Genomic DNA, 27,101 nt, shown 5'->3' on the forward strand with positions numbered 1-27,101 from the left:
CATCATTAATAAATAAGTTGGACAAAATTGTACCCAGCACTTAACCCTTTGGTCACCACATATAACTGGAGACCATTAAGAGTAGCAGTCTATTTGATTCGCATCTAATACATTTCCTGGCTGAATTTGAGGGATTGTGGCACAATCCAATTTTGCCATATTCGCTCATCGGTAGCCCAAACATTCCTGATACATAGATACAAATAAACCCCTGCTACCATCCAGTGTCGATAAAGAAAGTACCAGAATCCCAAAATTCATAACAGATTCTTCAAATGCAGGCAGAAACAGAATCCGAAGGATCTTTAACTTTTCTAGGGTAACTGAGATTCTCACCATTGTTGAGATTTCACAATATGGCCTTTCTTCCAAAGGTAACTCTTCTGGAGATTCAATTAAAGCAGAATTTTAGTTATGTAAGAAAAAAATCCAGACATAGAAACAAAAACAATCTGTAACATTTAGGCAAAAGGCTGAAGTTTGCAATTTTTCAACAAATATTCTTAGAAACCAACTGGCAATCCATCATTTAATATATTTTAACATGTTTCATTAGTTAGTAATTTTTTTCAATTAATTACATCACCCACCCTATATATTTGCATATTTATGTAACCAGAATATTTGAAGCTTTTTATTTCTTTTTTCCCACCCAAAAAGATTTGATTTTAATTTCAACTGCATAGTACAGATTACGGGAGACATTAAAGGCGGAAAATGTTCTGAAATGATTCTTCTAAGTAGGATTTTTTTTTACATGGCAAAAACTTTATATTTTAACAAGGGTGTGAAGAATTTTTATATCCAGGAAGCACGTCCTTGTCATAAAGGGTGAGTTTCAACGTAGCGCATTCCTTGCGCTTTGGACGGAGCGGAAACCTCGCTCCGCCCAAAGCCTCGCCCCCTTTTGTATGCTCGGTGATTCTGGATGCGCTCATTGAACACATCTGGAATTGCCGCATCGTATATATAGAGTAGGCTATTTACCTTGCGGAGCATATTCAATATTCACACGGAGTTTTTTATGTGGATAAACAGGCTCTGCTCAAAAATCCACATTAAAATCTGCTTTAAGTACTCACTGAATACGCTTCCTATCTGTTTCATTGGAAAAGTCTATCGTGCTGGGACTTTTCCACATTGGAAAATCAACATGTCTATCCTTGAAATGTTTCTGCTCAATTAAAGCAAAAAAAAAATACTCAAAGACAAAAAAAAAAAAATAACATAAAAACATAAGAATGTATTCACACTGAGTTTTTCTGCTGAGTATTTGGAAGAGGAACTATAAAAACAACAAAAGTTTTTATCTTAGAGTTAGGATGTGTTCACGCTGTCTTTTCCTACTGGTTAAAAACATTGATTTTTCAAGCAGTAGATGACTCAGTACTCTCTCATTTTCTCTGATGTTTAGTAATCTTGAAGAATATTTTGCTAGTGTTTCCTTTTTGTTGTTTTCTGTTTTTTTTTTTGCTTTTCTGCATTTTTTTTCCGTGTTTTTTCAGGATTTTTTTCTAGTGTTGTGACTAGTTTCTCCCTACAGGCGACATTTTGAAGCTTCATTACTAACCAATGCCTTTGTACAAAATATTAATTACATTTCAGTGACCTGTTCAATACTTTTTCACTGTGTCATTTCTCATTATTGCACAAAAACTTAATTTATGGATTTTATTGACTTAATCTATTTAATTTATTTATGATGATTGCAATTAGTGATGAGCGAGTATACTCTTTGCTCGGGGGGTCCTTTGAGTATTTTGGCGTGCTCGGAGATTTAGTTTTTGTCGCCTTAGCTGCATGATTTGCGGCTGCTAGACAGGCTGAATACATGTGTGGAATGCCTGTTTGTTAGGGAATTCCCACATGTATTCAGCCCGTCTACAAGTCGCAAATCATGCAGATGAGACAACGAAAACTAAATCTCCGAGCACGCCAGAATACTCGGAGGACACCCGAGCATGCTCGGGAAAACCCAAGCAATGAGTATACTCACTCAACACTCATTGCAATATATTAAGAGTAGAGTTGAGCGAAACAGGTCGAAAAAATTCAAAAGTCGCCGACTTTTGGCAAAGTCGGGTTTCATGAAACGAAACCCGACCCTAGGATGAGGTCGGCCACGAGGTCGGCGACTTACGCGCCAAAGTCGCGTTTCAAAAGTTTGTTTTGCGCTCTTTTTCAGCCAATCAGGATCCACGGACACTGTGGGCAATGTGATGACCTAGGCACGGGTCACCACCATCTTTCAGAAGGGCATGCAAGTGATTAGCTTGCTTTGGTGGGCGTCACAGGGGGTATAAAAGGGCGTGCACGCCGACCGCCATCTTACTTCTGCCGATCTTAGTATAGGGAGAGGTTGCTGCTGATTCTGTAGGGAGAGCGTTAGGCAGGGAAGAAGACAAAAAAACTGCTTCTGCTGCTAGCGATTTGGCCTGCACAACACACAAGTCACTGTGTGTGCAGTGCAAGGGGAGGCTATATTGTGGTGGATCAGTGGTGTTGGTTGTTGGGCTGCCTTTTAAGGCTTCCTGACACGCTGGCATTGCTGTTTACCCACTGCTCCGCAAACTGCTTTTTTAAAAGCAATCCAATCTCCCTTATCCTCTAGTCACTTTTGTCACAGCTGTGCCATCGAGCGTGTCACATAGCGCTCAGATATCAGTGGGCCTCACACAATCCACAAGTGTCCAGTGTCCACAAGTGTACGCAGAGATTCAAAATCTCCATTATCCTCTCGTCACTTTGGTCACAGGCAGCTGTGCCATCGAGCGTGTCACATAGCGCTCAGATATCAGTGGGCCTCACACAATCTATAAGTGTCCAGTGTCCAAAAGTGTACGCAGAGATTCAAAATCTCCATTATCCTCTCGTCACTTTGGTCACAGGCAGCTGTGCCATCGAGCGTGTCACATAGCGCTCAGATATCAGTGGGCCGCACACAATCCACAAGTGTACATTGTCCACAAGTGTACGCAGAGATTCAAAATCTCCATTATCCTCTCGTCACTTTGGTCACAGGCAGCTGTGCCATCGAGCATGTCACATAGCGCTCAGATATCAGTGGGCCTCACACAATCTACAAGTGTCCAGTGTCCAAAAGTGTACGCAGAGATTCAAAATCTCCATTATCCTCTCGTCACTTTGGTCACAGGCAGCTGTGCCATCGAGCGTGTTACATAGCGCTCAGATATCAGTGGGCCTCACACAATCTACAAGTGTCCAGTGTCCAAAAGTGTACGCAGAGATTCAAAATCTCCATTATCCTCTCGTCACTTTGGTCACAGTCAGCTGTGCCATCGAGCGTGTCACATAGCGCTCAGATATCAGTGGGCCTCACACAATCTACAAGTGTCCAGTGTCCAAAAGTGTACGCAGAGATTCAAAATCTCCATTATCCTCTCGTCACTTTGGTCACAGGCAGCTGTGCCATCGAGCGTGTCACATAGCGCTCAGATATCAGTGGGCCTCACACAATCTACAAGTGTCCAGTGTCCTTTGAGTATTTTGGCGTGCTCGGAGATTTAGTTTTTGTCGCCTTAGCTGCATGATTTGCGGCTGCTAGACAGGCTGAATACATGTGTGGAATGCCTGTTTGTTAGGGAATTCCCACATGTATTCAGCCCGTCTACAAGTCGCAAATCATGCAGATGAGACAACGAAAACTAAATCTCCGAGCACGCCAGAATACTCGGAGGACACCCGAGCATGCTCGGGAAAACCCAAGCAATGAGTATACTCACTCAACACTCATTGCAATATATTAAGAGTAGAGTTGAGCGAAACAGGTCGAAAAAATTCAAAAGTCGCCGACTTTTGGCAAAGTCGGGTTTCATGAAACGAAACCCGACCCTAGGATGAGGTCGGCCACGAGGTCGGCGACTTACGCGCCAAAGTCGCGTTTCAAAAGTTTGTTTTGCGCTCTTTTTCAGCCAATCAGGATCCACGGACACTGTGGGCAATGTGATGACCTAGGCACGGGTCACCACCATCTTTCAGAAGGGCATGCAAGTGATTAGCTTGCTTTGGTGGGCGTCACAGGGGGTATAAAAGGGCGTGCACGCCGACCGCCATCTTACTTCTGCCGATCTTAGTATAGGGAGAGGTTGCTGCTGATTCTGTAGGGAGAGCGTTAGGCAGGGAAGAAGACAAAAAAACTGCTTCTGCTGCTAGCGATTTGGCCTGCACAACACACAAGTCACTGTGTGTGCAGTGCAAGGGGAGGCTATATTGTGGTGGATCAGTGGTGTTGGTTGTTGGGCTGCCTTTTAAGGCTTCCTGACACGCTGGCATTGCTGTTTACCCACTGCTCCGCAAACTGCTTTTTTAAAAGCAATCCAATCTCCCTTATCCTCTAGTCACTTTTGTCACAGCTGTGCCATTGAGCGTGTCACATAGCGCTCAGATATCAGTGGGCCTCACACAATCCACAAGTGTCCAGTGTCCACAAGTGTACGCAGAGATTCAAAATCTCCATATCCTCTCGTCACTTTGGTCACAGGCAGCTGTGCCATCGAGCGTGTCACATAGCCCTCAGATATCAGTGGGCCTCACACAATCTATAAGTGTCCAGTGTCCAAAAGTGTACGCAGAGATTCAAAATCTCCATTATCCTCTCGTCACTTTGGTCACAGGCAGCTGTGCCATCGAGCGTGTCACATAGCGCTCAGATATCAGTGGGCCGCACACAATCCACAAGTGTACATTGTCCACAAGTGTACGCAGAGATTCAAAATCTCCATTATCCTCTCGTCACTTTGGTCACAGGCAGCTGTGCCATCGAGCATGTCACATAGCGCTCAGATATCAGTGGGCCTCACACAATCTACAAGTGTCCAGTGTCCAAAAGTGTACGCAGAGATTCAAAATCTCCATTATCCTCTCGTTACTTTGGTCACAGGCAGCTGTGCCATCGAGAGTGTTACATAGCGCTCAGATATCAGTGGGCCTCACACAATCTACAAGTGTCCAGTGTCCAAAAGTGTACGCAGAGATTCAAAATCTCCATTATCCTCTCGTCACTTTGGTCACAGTCAGCTGTGCCATCGAGCGTGTCACATAGCGCTCAGATATCAGTGGGCCTCACACAATCTACAAGTGTCCAGTGTCCAAAAGTGTACGCAGAGATTCAAAATCTCCATTATCCTCTCGTCACTTTGGTCACAGGCAGCTGTGCCATCGAGCGTGTCACATAGCGCTCAGATATCAGTGGGCCTCACACAATCCACAAGTGTCCAGTGTCCAAAAGTGTACGCAGAGATTCAAAATCTCCATTATCCTCTCGTCACTTTGGTCACAGGCAGCTGTGCCATCGAGCGTGTCACATAGCGCTCAGATATCAGTGGGCCTCACACAATCCACAAGTGTCCAGTGTCCAAAAGTGTACGCAGAGATTCAAAATCTCCATTATCCTCTCGTCACTTTGTTCACAGGCAGCTGTGCCATCGAGCGTGTCACATAGCGCTCAGATATCAGTGGGCCTCACACAATCCACAAGTGTCCAGTGTCCAAAAGTGTACGCAGAGATTCAAAATCTCCATTATCCTCTCGTCACTTTGGTCACAGTCAGCTGTGCCATCGAGCGTGTCACATAGCGCTCAGATATCAGTGGGCCTCACACAATCTACAAGTGTCCAGTGTCCAAAAGTGTACGCAGAGATTCAAAATCTCCATTATCCTCTCGTCACTTTGGTCACAGTCAGCTGTGCCATCGAGCGTGTCACATAGCGCTCAGATATCAGTGGGCCTCACACAATCTACAAGTGTCCAGTGTCCAAAAGTGTACGCAGAGATTCAAAATCTCCATTATCCTCTCGTCACTTTGGTCACAGGCAGCTGTGCCATCGAGCGTGTTACATAGCGCTCAGATATCAGTGGGCCTCACACAATCTACAAGTGTCCAGTGTCCAAAAGTGTACGCAGAGATTCAAAATCTCCATTATCCTCTCGTCACTTTGGTCACAGGCAGCTGTGCCATCGAGCGTGTTACATAGCGCTCAGATATCAGTGGGCCTCACACAATCTACAAGTGTCCAGTGTCCAAAAGTGTACGCAGAGATTCAAAATCTCCATTATCCTCTCGTCACTTTGGTCACAGGCAGCTGTGCCATCGAGCGTGTCACATAGCGCTCAGATATCAGTGGGCCTCACACAATCCAAAAGTGTCCACTGTCCACAAGTGTGTGCAGAAATTCTAAATCTCCCATGTCCTATAGACACCTTGTACCTTGTTTTACATTACTATATAGTTTGTTGGACTTTGTCTACATTTCTACCAAAAATGAGGAAGGCTGGTGGAAGAGGCCGTGGAATTGGGCGGGGGTTGGCAGCTGGTAATGATGGTGTTGGTGGTGGATCTGATGGTAGTGGCAAGAGCAAAATAGGACCGAATGCAGGAGGTGCTGACCCTGCGTCATCGTCTGGCTACATAAGGCCTCGAACGCTTAGTTTTCTAGGAGTTGGCAAACCGCTTTTAAAGGCAGAGCATCAGGAAAAAGTTTTGTCTTACATTGCTGACTCAGCCTCCAGCTCTATCGCCTCCTCTTCTGAAGTTGTAAAAAGTAAAAGCACTGAGTCGTCATTGGAGGCTCATGTTCATGAACCACAACTTTCCTTGTGTCCTTCACCCCAACCAAGATTGAAGGATGACGCAGGCCATACTACTGATTACTCCATGGAGCTGTTTTCACATACCATGCCTGGATTATCAAGTCAAATGGTGAATTACCCAGGCCAAGATGAATCTGACATGGAGTGCACTGATGCACAGCCGCTGATGGATGATTCTGCTGGTACATTCACTCAGAGCACTACATTGTCCTCGCAGTGTACAGAGCCAGATTTTGACCCTGATGAGACTCAGGTGCCCCTTCCCGCACACTATACCACCATACACGGTGACACAGAGAAAGGTGCACATGACATAGAAGAGGAGGTGATGGATGACCCAGTTGTTGACCCAGATTGGCATCCATTGGGGGAAGAGGGTGCTGCTTCCAATAGCTCAGATGAGGAGCATCCACAGCAGACATCGACATCGCAACAGCTGTTATCTGGCAGGCCCGGAGCACTCCAAAGACAGGTTCCAAACATCAAAAGAGTTGCTGGGCAGCTTGTCCAGAGGGTCAAAAGATCACAGCGTGCTAGGCCGCAAAATGTCTGCCAAAGTAGGAAGAGTGCAGTGTGGCACTTTTTTGAACAAAATCCTCATGATCAGGCCAAGGTTATCTGTAAGAAGTGCGCAAAGACCTTTAGCCGAGGGAAAAATCTGAAAAATTTGAATACCAGTTGCATGCTTAGACATTTAACCAGCATGCACTTGCAAGCGTGGACACAACACCAAACCTCAAGTGCCACATGTGCAACTGATCACAACGAAGGTAGTCAGCAACGCTACATTGTTTCCCCCACTGTAAGCCCACCGGTTAGCACAGCAGCAAATGTTGAGGTGTCGTTGCAAGGCCACAGCAGTCAGGGAATCCCACTGTTATATCAACGAAAGACTGATTCTAGGCCATCAGAAAGAACACCAACTCCATCACCATCATCAACCCTCTCTCAGTCCGCCCTGTCCACCGCTACTTCCACCATATGCATCTCTCAAGTCCAGCTCACCCTCCCAGACACTATGAGTAGGTCAAGAAAGTACTCAGTCTCTCATCCGCGTACACTGGGTTTGAACGCCCACATTGCCAAACTAATCTCGTTTGAGATGATGCCCTTTCGGTTGGTGGAAAGCACAGCTTTCCGCGAACTCATGGCCTATACAGTACCACGCTATGACCTACCCAGTCGCCACTTCTTCTCTCGCAAAGCCATCCCAGCCCTCCACCATCATGTGAAAGACCGCATTGTCCATGCACTCAAGCAGTCAGTGAGCGGAAAGGTGCACCTCACAACTGATGCATGTCCAGTCGGCATGGCCAGGGCCGTTACGTGTCCATCACTGCGCACTGGGTTAATGTGGTGGATGCAGGGTCCACAGGGGACAGCGGTGGTGGGACAGTGCTGCCTAGCCCACGGTATAGGAAACAGTTGGCTGTAGGCGTTCGACCCTCCTCCTCCTCCTCCTCCAGAAGCGAAAGCTCGTCCACAGAGCGCAGTCGTACGAGCACTCCATCTGCAGCTGCCACTGTTGCACACGATGTGTCCCCCTATCGAGCAGCTAGTGGAAAGCGTCAGCAGGCTGTGTTGCAGATGATGTGTTTGGGCGACAGACACACCGCCGAGGTGCTGGCCGAGTACTTGAAGCGACAAACTGAGTCATGGCTGGGCAGTGTACATCTTGAGGCAGGCAAGGTAGTTAGTGATAACGGCCGTAATTTTGTGGCAGCCATAGCCCTTTCAAAACTCAGCCACATACCTTGCTTGGCTCACACCTTGAACCTGGTGGTGCAGTGCTTCCTCAAAAATTATCCGGAGTTAACAGCCCTGCTCCAGAAGGTGCGAAGACTGTGCGCGCACATCCGCCGGTCGCCTGTACACTCCGTTCGTATGCAGAAGCTGCAGCGATTGCTCCACCTTCCCAACCACCGCCTCATCATCGACATTGCAACAAGGTGGAACTCCACCCTGCACATGGTGGAGCGGCTGTGCGAGCAGAGGCAGGCCATAATGCATTTGTGGGAGGATACACGGCCAGGCACTTTGAGAGCAGACATGGAGTTGACAGGCGTGCAGTGGTCGAAGCTGAAAGACCTTTGTAAAGTCCTTCAGTGTTTTGAGGAATGCACACGGCTGGTAAGCGCAGACGACGCCATCCTAAGCATGAGCATCCCACTTATGCGTCTGCTCATGCAAACTTTGACGCACCTTAAGGAGCAGGCGTCTGCAGCCAATGTTGATGAGGAGGAAGAGGAGGAGGGAATCCTTGATGACATTCAGCCATTGTCTGCTCAGGGACCTCTCCTGGACGAGGTGGAGGAAGAAGAGGAGGAGGAGGAGGAGGATGATGGGGATGATTACTTAGGGGAGGAGGATGCATCTCGTGGGGCAAGTGAAAATGTTGGCGTGGCAAGGTCTGGTACAGGGTTTGTGCGTGACTGGAGGGATGTGGATTTGCCAGAAAGTGCTCCTCCACCCAGCACTCGCAGTGCATCATTGACACCGGGAACATTGGCCCACATGTCAGATTATGCCTTGCGGATCCTAAAAAGGGACCCCCGCATTGCCAAAATGATGAACGATGACGACTACTGGTTGGCCAGCATCCTGGATCCACGCTATAAAGGCAAATTACAAAACATCATGCCACAGGAGAACCTTGACCTAATATTGGCTAATAAACAAGCAACTCTGGTAAATCGGTTGCTTGAGGCATTCCCAGCACACAGCAGCGGTGATGGTTCTCACACGAGCCGTACGGGCCGGGGGCAGCTTGGCAGAGGTGTTCGTGGTGCACACAGCAGAAGTGGCGTTGGAGACAGGGGTTTCATGACAATGTTGTGGACTGATTTTTCAAATACCGCTCACACAACTGGTAATACTGCATCGATGGAAAGTGACAGGAGACAGCAGTTGTCAACTATGGTTACAAACTACTTTTCCTCCCATATCGATGTTCTCCCACACAGGTCATTCCCCTTTGACTATTGGGCCGCTAAACTGGACACCTGGCCTGAATTGGCCCAATATGCCTTACAGGAGCTCGCTTGCCCAGCTGCAAGTGTGCTATCGGAAAGAGTCTTCAGTGCAGCTGGATCAATCCTGACAGAAAAAAGGACCCGTCTGTCAACCCAAAATGTGGATGATCTAACCTTCATTAAAATGAACCACGCATGGGTTTCCAAGGATTTTGTCCCACCTTCCCCTGATGACACATAGGGTGACAGAAAAATGGCTTGCTTTGGTCCACCTCTTCCTGGTACTTCACCTATTTCGCCTTTTGCATCAGCTGAATGTCCAACATCAACATATGCCACTTTCTAAAACTCCCTAACTGTGCTGCCTCCCCCCCCATGGCCGGGGTAACCACCTAGCGCACGACACCGTGCGAGTGCCGTTGCCCTGGACAGGTGGGTAGGCCGACTCTTGGGCGCGGGCACTGGCACAGGGTCCCTCATAGTGCAATCAAGTGTCTCTGACGGTGGTGGTGCACACCCGCCGTCAGACACACAGCTGTACTATGAGGGGCCCAGTGCCAGTACCGACGCCCAATAGTGGGCCCCCCTTGCTTGGGCAGGGCCCCAGCATTTGCAATCTTTACCTCTCCCTGCTCCTCCGCTGTGTAATCTGGGCCGTCAAATCCATACTGTGCCTGACACCGTCTGAGCCTGCCTCCTGAGACATATATTTTGAATGTGTACGCTATCCATACATGTTATCCAGGGATACGGTACCCTTTCTAACCTTTGTGCAATGACGTGCAATCCATACTGGGCCTAACACCGTCTGAGCCTGCCTCATGCTGTATAGACATATATTTTGAATGTGTACGCTATCCATACATGTTATCCAGGGATACGGTACCCTTTCTAACCTTTGTGCAATGACGTGCAATCCATACTGGGCCTAACACCGTCTGAGCCTGCCTCATGCTGTATAGACATATATTTTGAATGTGTACGCTATCCATACATGTTATCCGGGGATACGGTACCCTTTCTAACCTTTGTGCAATGACGTGCAATCCATACTGGGCCTAACACCGTCTGAGCCTGCCTCATGCTGTATAGACATATATTTTGAATGTGTACGCTATCCATACATGTTATCCGGGGATACGGTACCCTTTCTAACCTTTGTGCAATGACGTGCAATCCATACTGGGCCTAACACCGTCTGAGCCTGCCTCATGCTGTATAGACATATATTTTGAATGTGTACACTATCCATACATGTTATCCGGGGATACGGTACCCCTTCTAACCTTTGTGCAATGACGTGCAATCCATACTGGGCCTAACAACGTCTGAGCCTGCCTCATGCTGTATAGACATATATTTTGAATGTGTACGCTATCCATACATGTTATCAAGGGATACTGTACCCTTTCTAACCTTTGTGCAATGACGTGCAATCCATACTGGGCCTAACATCGTCTGAGCCTGCCTCATGCTGTATAGACATATATTTTGAATGTGTACGCTATCCATACATGTTATCAAGGGATACTGTACCCTTTCTAACCTTTGTGCAATGACGTGCAATCCATACTGGGCCTAACAACGTCTGAGCCTGCCTCATGCTGTATAGACATATATTTTGAATGTGTACGCTATCCATACATGTTATCCGGGGATACAGTACCCTTTCTAACCTTTGTGCAATGACGTGCAATCCATACTGGGCCTAACACCGTCTGAGCCTGCCTCATGCTGTATAGACATATATTTTGAATGTGTACGCTATCCATACATGTTATCCAGGGATATGGTACCCTTTCTAACCTTTGTGCAATGACGTGCAATCCATACTGGGCCTAACACCATCTGAGCCTGCCTCATGCTGTATAGACATATATTTTGAATGTGTACGCTATCCATACATGTTATCCAGGGATACGGTACCCTTTCTAACCTTTGTGCAATGACGTGCAATCCATACTGAGCCTAACACCGTCTGAGCCTGCCTCATGCTGTATAGACATATATTTTGAATGTGTACGCTATCCATACATGTTATCCGGGGATACGGTACCCTTTCTAACCTTTGTGCAATGACGTGCAATCCATACTGGGCCTAACACCGTCTGAGCCTGCCTCATGCTGTATAGACATATATTTTGAATGTGTACGCTATCCATACATGTTATCCGGGGATACGGTACCCTTTCTAACCTTTGAGCAATGACGTGCAATCCATACTGGGCCTAACACCGTCTGAGCCTGCCTCATGCTGTATAGACATATATTTTGAATGTGTACGCTATCCATACATGTTATCCAGGGATACGGTACCCTTTCTAACCTTTGTGCAATGACGTGCAATCCATACTGGGCCTAACACCGTCTGAGCCTGCCTCATGCTGTATAGACATATATTTTGAATGTGTACGCTATCCATACATGTTATCCGGGGATACGGTACCCTTTCTAACCTTTGTGCAATGACGTGCAATCCATACTGGGCCTAACAACGTCTGAGCCTGCCTCATGCTGTATAGACATATATTTTGAATGTGTACGCTATCCATACATGTTATCCGGGGATACGGTACCCTTTCTAACCTTTGTGCAATGACGTGCAATCCATACTGGGCCTAACACCGTCTGAGCCTGCCTCATGCTGTATAGACATATATTTTGAATGTGTACGCTATCCATACATGTTATCCGGGGATACGGTACCCTTTCTAACCTTTGTGCAATGACGTGCAATCCATACTGGGCCTAACACCGTCTGAGCCTGCCTCATGCTGTATAGACATATATTTTGAATGTGTACGCTATCCATACATGTTATCCGGGGATACGGTACCCTTTCTAACCTTTGAGCAATGACGTGCAATCCATACTGGGCCTAACACCGTCTGAGCCTGCCTCATGCTGTATAGACATATATTTTGAATGTGTACGCTATCCATTCATGTTATCCGGGGATACGGTACCCTTTCTAACCTTTGTGCAATCACGTGCAATCCATACTGGGCCTAACACCGTCTGAGCCTGCCTCATGCTGTATAGACATATATTTTGAATGTGTACGCTATCCATACATGTTATCCGGGGATACGGTACCCTTTCTAACCTTTGTGCAATGACGTGCAATCCATACTGGGCCTAACACCGTCTGAGCCTGCCTCATGCTGTATAGACATATATTTTGAATGTGTACGCTATCCATACATGTTATCCGGGGATACGGTACCCTTTCTAACCTTTGAGCAATGACGTGCAATCCATACTGGGCGTGAGAACGGCTGGCGAGCTGTTAAGCAAGCTACAGCACCTGTCCAGACAAGTACAGGGATTCCCTAGCGAGGAGACTTATTTGATTGTTTTCAATGTTGGGACAGCAATTTTTGGGGAGCACTATACTCTGGAGAATGATAGATGGGGCCCACCATACACTGGAACATTCCAAAGGTGGACATCAGACACTGGAGCAGCATTTACAGGGCCCATTATACACTAGAGCATTAGAAATGGGGCCCATTATGTTTGGAGCATTATTTGGGCCCATAAGACAGTGGAGCTTCATCCATGGGGACCAACATATACTGTAGCATTATGTGGAGCTCATCATATACTGTTTCAAACATTATATGGGACCAATGATTCTGTATGGAGAAATAGATGGGCCTTGTCATGAGATGTAAAAAGTGAGGTATTTTTCATTGTACTATACCGCTATTTATCTGCCGTATCGGAGCATGATGAGTTTTGGTATGTGTTAAAGGGGCGCTCTTTCGCCCAGGGCACATGAAAACCTGCAGCCAGCCCTCCCCCCCACAACTTTAGCCAAATAACACCCATTTTTCAGTGCGTAACTTATATTATGAAGTTAATTAAGGTTGACAAGCTTAAGTAAGACGAATTGATGCTTTTGGCATTCAAATGGGCACTGTTGGTGTGTTTCCTGTCCTCCTCTCACTGCCGACTTTTATTCCCCATTTGACTTACATTGGGTTTCGTGTTTCGGGACGACCCCGACTTTTCCCTATAATTGGACGATCTTGCTCGACCCGACTTTTGGAAAAGTCGGGTTTCACGAAACGAAACGCGACCCTAAAAAACCAAAAGTCGCTCAACTCTAATTAGGAGGGTTCAATTTTTGATGATAGTGGTTGTTTAAATATTTTTTGTAAGCATGAATACTTATGCATATTGCAACTATTGTTCTGTGACAAAACTCTAACCTTAAGGGCTCATACTCACTTGCGAGAGAGTCGCGTGATTCTCGGGCGAGTCTCTCGCATGAAAACCCGGCACTGGGGCCGGAGCGTTCGGCTACATGTATTTCTATGTGGCTGCACACTCTGGCCCCAGTGCCGGTGGCAGTGCCAGGTTTTCATGCGAGAGACTCGCCCGAGAATCACGCGACTCTCTCGCAAGTGAGTATGAGCCCTAAGTGTATGTGTTTTCTAGTACAGTTATTGTTGTGGGACAGACTATCTGGTAGTGAAATAATATAAAAGGCAAGACATTTTTATGTAGAAATGAATGTGTTCATTCTTTTGAAGGGTTTTTTATAGATTTTTTTTGGGGGGGTGGTGTCTCATGAGCAAAAATAACAGTTAAAGATGCAGTGTGAACACAATCCTTAGAGAATTTCTGCTCTGAGAACTCCGCAAAAAACTCAGAGGCTATGTGCAAAAGGCGTGACAACTTATACTCCAGCGCTGCTGTCGAGTTTTCCCAGGCAAAGTCACTTCGAGAAAATGCCATCCAACAGTGGCTTCGCCAGCAGTTTTGCCATCGCTCTTGTGGCGGCTCTCGCTCTACGCTTAGAAGTATGAAGAATGGAAGCAGCCCAAAGAATGAGCATGTCATGTTTACTGCATCTTATGGGGTACTTTTCCAGGGCTTTGTCAAGCAAATTCTGAACGAAATCCGCGTGAAAATACGTAGTGTTCACAACTAGAAAACTGTGGAACGTTTTATTAAAGCTATAATTGAAAACTAGAACTTTGCCTATGGAAACATCCTATTGTTTGAGAACACATTACCAATCGTCATCTCTACGAAGTATTCTCACATTGTTAATAAAAAAAAAAGTTATCTTCAAAAAGTAATGGTAATACATTTCACACTTATAATTACCCTCTTCTGCATTATCCATGGTCTTCGTTTGCCTAGGTATATGAAAAAAAATAAATAAATGAATGAACGAGCAGGCCAATTTCTCCTCGTTCATCAGCATATGTGACATGGCCACAAGAGTGTGTATTCTCTCGAGAGAGTCAGATCAATTATGTTTATGACACCGAGTGTCAGTTAGTGTGGCCCGATCCTCTCGGATGAGAAGTTGGAGAACAAAATGTCTCCATCTTCTCCATTCTGTGAGTCTGAAATCGGACTGCACTTATGTTATCCGAGTGGAAGGTTAACTAGGACATAGCAAAACCATAAAAACAACGACCCCTAAAATATAACTTTTATTAGGCAAAGTTGAAACATGTTCAATATAGACAAGTAAAAAATACACAAAAAGGGGGTAAATAATCCGATAAGAAGAAATGTTATATGTCCTAATGACCCATAGTAGGTCACTATACTGGATCCTGCCTGACAGTGGTGGTGGGCACCATCATTTTCTGTGGTATGGCGCCCCCTCTCAGCGGCAGCTTTCCCTGAGGACCCTGAAAATCCCTATCAAAAAAATGTGTCCCAATGCACCCTGTAACCCAAGAAACAAGAAGAAAATTGTGGAAAAAAACACCAGTAGTGGTATAAATCAGTGCAATTTAATCAGTACAAATTGAAAAAGAGGGGTTGACCTACTCCTATTAACGGTGGCATTAAAAAAACGGGAGAGGCCAAAAATAGATGGTCCTTTGCAAATATATGGTAAACTGGTGGAAACCCACTAACTAATCCTATATTAGGTCATCAGGTAGGAATAGTTCATGCAAAATGTTAAATGGACAAAATAAACATATGCATAGTAGATGGACAAAATGAAAGGTCAACTGAAATCAGGCTGTTAACAAAGTGAATATATGCATAAAAGAGCTAGCAATAATAACCTTAAATCCCGATATCATCAAATCAAAATAAAGGACAAACAGGGTGCAGTGATAATGTACTCATCTGGTTGTCCTATTGGGGTTCATCGGCTCAGTGGCAGAGGTCACCATGCACAAATCAGACCATAATAAGTCGCCAACCATAGTGAGGTGGTATGTAGCAAATCCCATATCAATTCACGACACGTTCTCCCCCTAGTAAATTCAGAGACTTTTTTTATGCAAATTGGGGCGGTGCTTAGTGGTAATTATGCAGGAGTTTAAAGACACGCCCCCTTTCAATCTTGTCAGCCACAACTCCTTGGTAAATACCATAAAAATCACCCTTAGGCCCATATCTCTAGAGCCGTATGACGGATTTAGAAAAGAAAATAGAAAAGAATACTCAGGAGAACAGTGGCAATGAAATAACAACTGTATACGTTTGACAGGTCCTCTTTAAGAGCTAGTTAAGGGGCTGTAGCAATTCATAGAAGGCGACCCCTGGGCAGGGCAAGTGAGGAGGAGTGAGATGGAGGGTATGTGTGGGAAAATTGAGCTCAGTGAAATCATGAAGTCATCTTAATGAAAAGTGATAGATTTAATTGAAAAGTCACGGCAAGGGGAGCCAAAAAATACTGGTGCCACGGTATTAAAGCAAAGAAGAAAAATGGAACCCGTTTTGGTGAAGAAATACCGGGCTTGTCAAGCTGGAGCACTCAGATACTGTGCTGAAGCTGGGCCGTGGAATGCAAAGACGTTGTAAGAAGATTGGAATGGACTAAGTGTGAGGTGTATTACAATTGTAATGGTAACCTCAAGTATTCTACTACCACCAAAAGCAGCAATGCTTGACGATCTGGTAAATGGCGGTAAATCTATTCACTAAGTGTTGTTCCTGTTGGCATCTGAAATTTTAATCAACTTCTATAATCAGGAAATATTTATTGATATAATCTTGAGTCTCCTTGTTCCTTGGTCCCAAGTTTTATGTCAGGGGGAAGAATTCAGCCACCTAGGAAACAATCTGCTTTCACTGTTTTTTGGGGTCACTGAAGTGATCCCTGGCCATTAATCAGTGGCTGCTATTGAGCTGCTGTGCCCTCATTTCCTCTGAGTGAACCTCGGATGTCAAGTGAAAGTGTGAGTGTGGCCGCCTATTAGTCATCGCCATTGGCTGCAGGGATCATGTGACATAACAATGCTACGTATGCCCCGGGAGACTTGAGAGAAGGGAAGGTGGAGAGCAGAGAAGTCACCAGAGCCAGGACTAGGACCTCTAATGGAGTTGTATAAGTTTTGCTGGGCTCTCAGCTTAATTAACAGACACTCGGCAGCAGCAATATGGTAGAACATCTTTAAAGGAAACCTGTCACCTTAGAAAATACTGTTTACCTGCAGATATAAGGTAAATGTGTACGGTAATGGCATTACAATGCTTCTTAGCTGTCTGAAAGTGCAGCTACAAGGAGAATGGAACTCATTTCCTCCTTGGAGACAACGGCTTTCAGTTATAGAGGTGTGTATCTATATATATAAAACTGAGTGCATGTGTGTGTATGTGTGTATCAAGCCCCGCTGACTCCCCATAGCCCCGCTGATGATGTCATAAGCATTTGATGATATCACAATCAATCGATGATGTCATAATCAACTGATAATGTCACAATTATTCAATGATGCCAAAATCATTTGATGATGTCATAATAAACTGACGATTTCATAATCATTTGATGTCAATGTCAATGTCAATGGTCATGATCATTTGATGATGTGTGATGGTATATGGGCATGGGACTATGGAATGGAGGATGCGTATGACGGGTATATGGGCACGGGACTATGGGATGATGGATATGTATGACGGGTATATGGGCACGGGACTATGAGATGGCGGATATGTATGATGGGTATATGGGCACGGGACTATGGGATGGAGGATATGTATGATGGGTATATGGGCATGGGACTATGAGATGGAGGATGTGTGATGGGTATATGGGCACTCGACTATGGGATGGAGGATATGTATTATGGGTATATGGGCATGGGACTATGGAATGGAGGATGTGTGATGGGTATAAGCGCATGGGACTATGGGATGGAGGATATGTATGATGGGTATATGGGCGCGGGACAATGGGATGGAGGATGTGTGATGTGTATATGGGCACGGGACTATGGGATGGAGGATATGTATGACGGGTATATGGGCATGGGACTATGGGATGGCGGATATGTATGATGGGTATATGGGCACTGGACTATGGGATGGAGGATATGTATGATGGGTATATGGGCACGGGACAATGGGATGGAGGATGTATGATGGGTATATGCGCATGGGACTATGGGATGGAGGATGTGTGATGGGTATATGGGCACGGGACAATAGGATGGAGGATGTGTGATGGGTTTATGGGCATGGGACTACTGCCTTTCCCCCATTGGTTTGTAAAGAGCTTCACTTGTGTCTCACCAGCGAATTCCCACTCAAGCTGTGACCCCCCTCTCTGCTCTGTGAAACACTATCCACTTCCCCCTCCCCTCAGCACATGGTCACTGTTCCTGCATCTGGCCAGTTAAAGCTGGCTTTTTCAAGCAAGATTTCCTTTGTCTATTCCAGGTCAAATTTATTAACACACAATAATCATAGAGACAGGAAAAAATATATTTCTAGAATCAGTAGAATTTGGGCTACGTACGGCAGTGTTTTTCAGCTGGTGCGGAGTTCAGAAACCGAGAAATGGTTTATGCCCCCCAGTAACACGCAGACGTGTCATATTCGATTTCAAAAGGAAGATAATTTTGTAAGAGAAAATATAATGCCCGTTTGGGAACCCACCTCCCCTTTATCGACACGTTATATCTGTGACTGAGAGTAAGTTTCTTATTTTAATCCCTTTTATTGTAACTGTCTGTACATACTGTATTTTGTCTCTTTTTGTAATATCTCTTGTATTTTTGTAAATACCGCCTATTTTTTCTGGAGTAAACTTATAAATTTACTAGCTTCGCTTTCCTTCCTCTACGATCGACCCAAATCACGCTACCTGTGGGTTGGTTCCTGACCCGATATAGTCTTTAGTAGCAAACGAGGAACTGGTGGCAGCATAGCGGCCTGGGGGTATTGGGGAACCCTGGCAGTGATGGATTTGGGTTTATGTGTATATTCCCTGCCTGGATCTGGTGATATACATACCCCCCTCACTGCAGAGTGCCCAATAACCAGGTCGCGACAAGGCAGCCTTTCTGGAGACTACTTATCCTAGGTGCAGTTCCCTGACTGGCCTGAGGGTAAGAAGGGCGCCAGAGAGCTACAAGTTCCTAACCGGAACTGAAAGTGGAAAAAAAAGTGGTGCGGGTATATAGCCCACAACCCTAATAATAATCAAATTTTGTGACAGAAGCACTTTCAGTAAGGAGGCCGGGAAGCATTGTAGCGCTATGTACCTGCAGATTAATCTTATATATTCCTATTTCCAAGGTGACATGTTGTCTTTAATGAAGACTATTTAGAAATTAACGTAGCTATACATTTAAGAAGCAAATGAACAATAAAAAAATGTGCATAACCCTAAGTTGTGAGCAATATTATGTGATTATTTGTGCTTTTATTTCAGTGTATAAAATGATGTGGCCAATGCCCTTGTGCAGAAGGGAACAATCTGCACTAGATATTTATTGCTTAGGATGGGTCAGTGATACTTACACATTTTTCTTTTTACAAATGACTCCTAAAAAATATAAGCAGAATTAGATAAAAAAGCACATATATACATCTAATTGAATAATCAAAAAAGCACACAAGCGCTTACTTAATAATCAATGAGGTTATGTCCCCGGCTGCCGAGGTCAAATGAGGGTCGGTGTCAGCCCAAACTGGGGTGCAATACCAGAAGATATGCAAATATGACCCGCGCTCGAGGAAACCACAAAACACTAAAAGAGTGGCTAAGCTAGCCTGAAAGCAGGGTAATAAAACCCCCCTAGGGGTATATGCTAACAACCAGTGGGCAGTAGTAGACAAAGCAGTGCAATAGTGCTTAGAAACCCTGCTGACTGGAATATAATGCAAACATATTGTAATAGTCACACACGTAATGTTTGAGACACTGAATCTAGTATATGGAGTCAAACTGTGGAACTGAAAAGTGCGAGTTCCCTAATAGACATACACAGCTGTTATGAACGGGTAACCGAGGAGGAAATAAAAAACAAACAAGCTAAGTCTCAGAAAACCAGAGAGGTTGGTAACTATGCAGATTGCAGACCCCTGATTCTAACACGCAACTAGCAGCAGTCGTGGAGCGTTCCTAAGGTGGTCCTAGATGCCTCATCACAACCAGAGAACTAGATAAGCTTAAAGCACTAAAAGAGGAAAACTAACTGCCCCAGAGCAGACCCCAAAGGAGAGACAGCCCCCCACATGTATTGACGGTTAAACAAGATGAAAACACAAAGGCAGGAAAATAGGCTGAGCAATCGATGGGGCCAAACTAACTAGAAAGGACAGGAAAGGAAAGATACTGTCTGCAATCTGCCAAAAAACCCTACCAAAAATGTCCAACACAACTGATAGCAAAATAAACCCTGAAGTCACTAGACTTCTCCCACTATATCAGCACTCTGAAATATTCTGAGACAGAGCAAAAAGAGGCCAATCCAATAAGGGACAAAAAAGACAATTTGGCAAATAAGAGTGGAAATTCAGCACAGCCCAGCCGGGCTGGCTGACCACACAAAAAATTGAAATGACCAACAAGAGCAAGTGTGAATATTAGCAAAAAACAAACTTATCTTGGGAAGACTGGAACAGAGCTGAGTCCTAGACCTGAGAAGCAGACTGAATCACCAGCACTAGGATAGGGCGTTGGCTGTCTTATATCCATTCTGATCCTCCAGAGATCCAATCGTCATCTTCCTCACCAGTTGGCAGATCACTACCACTTAAGCCAACCTCTCTACCTCCTGTCACCACCAGAGGGAGAACGGAAGGAGAACTCTCAACTGGTGGAGCAGAAAATGAGCTCATAACACACAGCATTAACCACCTCGCCTAGAATAGACATAAGCCACATAAAGGATGGCATGGACAAGCAGATTAAGCGTGACACTCACCGAGATGTAGAGCATGTGAGGAATGTCCGCGGTGGCTGTTGAAAGTTAAAATGACAGTTGCAGTTGCCGGATCCCACTCTGATGCGGCGATGCTGCCGTTCACGGAGTTCAGCGTTCCCTGATGGGGGAATGCGCACGAGGCTACAGAGGAGCGGGGGAGCTGAGAGAGCTAGGTAGAGCCAGGGGAAGCTCCGGCCGGGAGCGTCCCTGGATACCCATTAAAAAGCAGTGTCCGCGAGGTGCCTGAGCGTGTGACATCACAGCTAGTACGGAGTGGCGTGAGGACCAAGAGAAAACCAACGAAGGCAGAGCAGCCTCCTTCGTCAGAGTGATTGTGCTCAAGGTTTATCACCTATAAATACAGTACCTTCGGTGTTTGGCCTATTAAACCCCCGCATGCCCTAGCTGTCGCAACGTGAAAGTACTAAGATGGTGCTTATCCTCCATGATCCCTCACCCACATTCCTAATTTGGGACCAGCATGCATGGGAAAGAACCATAAATAAACCATAATTAAAAAGCCTGATATAGAAGCCAGAATAAATTTCCCGGGACTAGCTAAAATTATACTTGATGGGAACTGCTGGCAATATTGAAAAAAGGCTTGACTGAAGAAAATATATAGAACTCTAATAAAACGAAAAAAGAAAAATTTTTTTATTAATATAAAATTTAAAAAATTAAAACAACATGTATAAAAATATACAGAACCACAAGGGTAGAGGGGAAGGGCATAATAACTAAAAACTACGGTATATTAGGAGCATATTTGAATAAATAGATGAATAATAATAAAAGCAGAAGTAATTAGATATTAACTATAACCCACGATTCAGAAGTGGATTAGTTGGTAAATGGGAAAAAAATTGATTAAACAAATAAGCCCACCCTAAATGTGGCTATAGATTAAAACACTTGCGAAAAACCCACATAGGTGTGTTGGGCTGATTTGAGCATTATAGAGTCAATGCGATGTGAGCAGTGGCCCATTATACAAGATCGGCAAAATGGAGACACATTTAAGACAAAAATAACCGCTCATAAAAGATGTTTCTCAAAATAAATATACGGTATGTAAGTAAATGCATATATAATAGCAGTAAAGTGTAGAATACATAAAGCTCTACCTAGCTCTCTCAGCTCCCCCGCTCCTCTGTTGCCTCGCGCGCCTTTCCCCATCAGGGAACGCTGAACTCCGTATTACAATATGTTTGCATTTCATGCCACTCAGCAGGGTTTCTAAGCACTTTTAACTATTAAGGCCCCGTCTCACATAGCGAGATCGCTGATACGTCACTGATTTTCTGACGCAACAGCGATCTCGCTACCTGTGACACATAGCGGCGACTGCCCCCCGCTGGATATCACTGATCGTGCTCGAATGTCCTGGGCCATTTTTTCATCGTCGGCGTCCCGCTGGCCAGCATGCATCGCTGTGATTGACGCTGATGAGCGACCTCGTTGGCGACGCAGAACTCAGGGACGCAGGCTGGAATGGTTCAGAATAGCTGCTGTGTGACAACGCACCAGCGATCCTTACCAGGTCGCATCGTTGTCGGGATCGCTGGTGCGTCGCTGAAGAGATCTGCCTGTTTGGAAGCTTCGACGCACCAGCGATCCCCACCAGGTCGTATCGTTGTCGGGATCGCTGGTGCACTGCTATGTGAAACAGGACCCTTAAAGCCTCGTCACACTAAACGAAGTCCCAGCGATCCCAACAACGATCCAACATGATGGGATCGCTGGGACATCGTTAGGCTGATCGCTGGTGAGCTGTCACATAGACAGCCCCAGCGATCAGGACCAGCGATGCTGGACGCTGGTTTCCAAGGTAAACATCGGGTATCTAGGAGCCGCGCGGCTCTTGGATACCTGACGTTTACATTAGAAACCAGCGTCCAGTGTCATTGATCGCTGGTCTCTCGCTGCCACACTGGCCAGCGATAAAAAAACGGCCCAGGCCGCTCGAGCACGATCAGCGATAACCGGCAGGGGGGCCGATCGCTCATCCCCGTCACACACAGCGATCTCGCTGGCGTGTCACAAAATCAGCGATCTCGCTAGCGAGATCGCTTAGTGTGGCGGGGCCTTTACACTGCTTTGTCTACTACTGCTCACTGGTTGTTAGCATATACCCCTAGGGGGTTTTATTACCCTGCTTTCAGGCTAGCTTAGCCACTCTTGTAGTGTTTTGTGGTTTCCTTGAACGCCGGTCATATTTGTATATCTTCCACATATACACATTTTGTTTTGCATTCTGTCTGGCATTGAGTCAGAGTTGTGCAGAGAAAATTCATATTTAGTATACAGAGACACAATGGATCACTGGAAAAACCATATACCGTTGTTTTGTGTCCCGGTTTTATCTTCGGGAAATCAAACTTCTCTACAGTTTTAACAAAACTGTTTTTAGGAGGATTTTTGCAAATTCAAATAGAAACAAAATCCTCATTCCATCTTCTGTTATTAAAGGGCAGGTCTGGTAAAGTGGGGCCAAATAGACGAGTATGGGTCTCATATACTGACTCAGTATAGCGCAAGACAAAATGAGAATTTGGTGCATGAAAGGAAAAATAAAGCTGGAAGTCTCGTGAAAACGTCAACTGGAACCCCACACTCAACACAACTCTCTTGAAATGTTCATGCAGGAAGACTGTGGAGTATAGACATTGAGATGGAAGGTTATCCTGGAACTGAGTACATCATTCTCCTACCTTTTATTTTCAAGATAATCAATATCACACACAGAACCAAAAGGACCATCACAGAGGTAGAAATAATGATCACAAGTTGGTAATCACCAAGGCCATTGTCAGATCCTGTAGAGGAATGAAACACAAGAATGATAATTTGTACATGACTAATGGAATGCATCCTTCATAACATATCTAAAATGTACAATATGTATAAGTAAAGATTATTTTTTGTGATCAGCTTCTATATAATGCTTTTAGAAAGTTTTAAAGGGTTTCTCCACTGAAGTCATTAACCACACGATAGCTGATAAATGAGTAACCTTTGACTCAAGCACACCCACTTATCGAGACTGGCATGTGCATACTTTCCTACAGTATTATCACATTAATCACCCACAGGGAGAGGAACTAAGGAGATCGGAAGGGCACATGTGCAGATGTGAGATGGAATGCATGAAGCCCATTAGATGAGTATTTGTTTTTTTCTTTAAAACCACATTAAATCTACTGTTAAAAACGTAGCAAACAAGACAATTAGTGGCAGGCAGGAGACACTAGTTTTCTTTCACCAAGGTCAAACACTGATTACAGCCCTAGTCATGTATACCTAAGGGAACCGTTACACTTAGCGATGCACCAGCGATCCCGACAACGATATGGATCGCTGGTGCATCGCTAAGTGGCCGCTAGTGAGCTGCCACACAGGCAGATCTCACCAGCGACATCTCTGGGGTCGGGGATCGCTACTTACCTGTCAGACGCGGCGATCCTGACGTCCTCCCACCCGCGTCCACGCGTCGCTCGTCGGCGCCACAGGAATCCCAGCAGGAAGCGCCCGACGAGAAATGATCCAGGACCTTCTCGCGCAACTAGCGATAATCAGCGGGGGAGCTGGTCGGAGGTAAGTATCACATGTAGCGATATCGCTAGCAATATCGCTGCTACGTCACAAAATCGGTGACTTTACAGCGATATTGCTAGCGATATCGCAGTGTGTAATGGGGGCTTTATTGCCCAAAGGTCTTTGCCCTAGCCGTGCCTTACTTCAAAAGATAGAGTATTGTGTGTGGAAAGGCTGCCCAATGCAGTCTTCTGGTCTTCAATAAAATGACACCAGAGGCATCACATGCTCAGATCAAGAGCTCTGCTCACATTTTATTGAAGTCCGGAAGACGAGATTTGGAATCTGACCTGCACACGTGCTGCAAAGTGCAAACCCAATGGTGGCAGCAGCTCGAAATCTCAGAACGGAGACAGGTCACTGAATAATGACCTGTAGAAACACAGGATGAAGACGGAGAAGCTGGAGCAGAAGATTCAACTCCCCAACCTCCCAGATGCACAGACGACATCAACAAAGGTATCAATGTAATCAGTGTAGTAGCGCCATTATGGCCATATCTTTATGTTATATTGAAAAATCATCATGACAGGTTCCCTTTAAGTGTGGAAAACTATTGATTACAGAATATAGACTGTGTGAGGGGTGAAGAATTCCAGATAAGCTACAGCAGTGCATGTCTACCAAGAGACGAAAGTGTGCTGTTCTGATTGAGTCACACAGAGACTCTCCCAGTGTGAAGGAGACATTTTCGAGAAGAGTGCTAGTGTAAGGGGGACAACGAGACCGCGGGTACCTGCGTGCCGGATCTGGAACTAGCAAGGCTGCGCCCCCTGTTCCCAGGGGGAGGAATGAGTGGGCCGGACCTTCCTCTTGACGGAGGGGGCGGGGAGATAAAAGAGAAAAGTGCGCACAGCAGGGGGCTTTTGGTGCGAACCTGGGGCAGCGCGCAGTGAGAGGAGTGCTGTGCCCTGTCCCTCCAGATAGCAACTGCGCTGCGACAGGCCCCTCCACCTGCAGAGAGGCCGCAGCAGTGAGAAGGGGGAGGTGTGCTGCAGCAGACTAGACAGAGAGGAACTAAGGGGAGCTCTGTGTCCAGCAGCAGCAGCAGCAGCCAGGAAGAGGAGTCCTCCGTCCTGGGAGCATCAGCAGTGTGCAGGCCAGTGTCCACCATGTCCCGCCGCCAACAGTGGGGACCAGAGAGGGAGAAGGACATGCAGTGTGTGTCCAGTGACTACAGAGAGAGGTGCAGTGGACCGGTGACTACCAGAAAGCAAGGCACCGAACATTCCGTGTCCGTGAATACAACACATGTGCCCCAAAAGAGTAACCAGGGACAGGACAGGCACCCTGACTGTGCCGGTAAATATTTGTTGAGCCACGTTGGCCTCGTACAGGACTGTGGCCCGTACCCTTTTCAGAACCTGCAGCAGAGACCAGTGAGTGCTTTGGTCCCAGAGCATCCATACACCCTAGGCCCACACCCAAGCACTGCCACCGCTGACAGAGACTATGAGGAGTTGTGCATGAGCCACATCGGGCTCAGTGCCGTGGCCCACGCTCCTCCGGCCACATCAGTATATGGACTAGGCTCAGCGGAAGGTACCGGAGACCGACCGCTGACTCTAGAAGATGGGTCATTGATGCCCACAGGACCTTCCTGGAAAAGACACCACACCAGCCACTGCTGGCGCTATTGGGTTCACAGCAGGTGTTACAGTTTGAGGAACTCCTGACACAAGTACAACCGATCTGAACCATTGTTCTTCACCTCACCATATCCTTTGCCATTTATACTGTTTAATCCACTGTTTAACCCTTTACCTCCCTGCGTGGAGTGTTCCCCTGTTAAATAAACCTGTTAACCCTTGCTCTGCCTCTTGTCCGGTACTGCATCCTGCAACCGGCTCACACTAGCAAGCTAACTTGTCACAAGTGCATAGTCTGTTGTAAATGCCAAACTTTCTTCCTTAGTTCAAGGAAATATATATATCTTTCTACCGTGTTAGCCAGTAGTTAGAAGAATATTTAGAATTGAGAGTCCTTCAGCAAAACGTCCATATAAAGTTATAGGTTTGATTCTTGTATATATTCATATGCCATATATTCTCCGCTTAACAGTTGATACCTTTTAATGGCTAACTGAAAAGATGGTAACAAATTACAAGCTTTCGAGACTAATGATGTCTCTTCATCAGGCTGGACTAATACAAAATCTGAAGAATCACATATTTATACACAACACAGCACAGAAATAACGGCAATAGATAAGACAAGTGATGTGAAGCAGAACTATCATAATGGGAGTGTCATAGACAGTTATGGCCATAAATATTGGAACAGTTCATAGATAAGTAGTGGACTTGAAATTACTTGTGTTAAAAGGTAACTTCAAATCTCAGAGAAACAAAAGGGTCTGGGAGTATAAACTCATGACAACCTTTGACACACTCAGTGCAGGAATGAATGTGTCACATGGATTTATGCCTTTTTACATCAATTAAGGAATTTGCTCTTCAGACTTTGTGGGGGCATCACACAACACAGAACCAGACCCCAATCAGAGGACAATAAAACATGCACAGTCATTATCTATGAACTGTTCCAATATTTATGGCTATAAATGTCTATCACTCTCCCATTATATTTCTGCTTCACATCACTTGTCTTATCTATTGCCGTTATTTCTGTGCTGTGTTGTGTATAAATATATGATTCTTCAGATGTTGTATTAGTCTTTGCCTCATGAAGAGACCTTTGCTTGTAATTTGTTACCATCTTTTCAGGTAGGCATTAAAAGGTATCAACCACTGAGGACTCTCAATTCTAAATATTT

General features: G+C 45.5%; 1 protein-coding gene across 2 annotated transcripts in view; it reads right to left on the reverse strand.

The window, feature by feature from the left end:
- Positions 1–27,101, reverse strand: part of LOC141050186 (uncharacterized) — a 126,684-nt gene that overhangs the window by 9,435 nt on the left and 90,148 nt on the right. For both annotated transcript variants that reach the window (XM_073547020.1, XM_073547021.1), the window contains 4 exons: positions 23,443–23,547; positions 19,320–19,344; positions 14,703–14,734; positions 337–383 (listed from right to left, as the gene is read on the reverse strand). In XM_073547020.1, coding sequence (XP_073403121.1) covers positions 337–383; positions 14,703–14,734; positions 19,320–19,344; positions 23,443–23,547 — 209 coding nt within the window. The remainder of the gene's footprint in view (positions 1–336; positions 384–14,702; positions 14,735–19,319; positions 19,345–23,442; positions 23,548–27,101) is intronic.

Source organism: Dendrobates tinctorius, unplaced genomic scaffold (assembly GCF_039654945.1).
Source record: "Dendrobates tinctorius isolate UK_male_01 unplaced genomic scaffold, ASM3965494v1 ptg000151l, whole genome shotgun sequence".
Taxonomy (NCBI): Eukaryota; Metazoa; Chordata; class Amphibia; order Anura; family Dendrobatidae; genus Dendrobates; species Dendrobates tinctorius.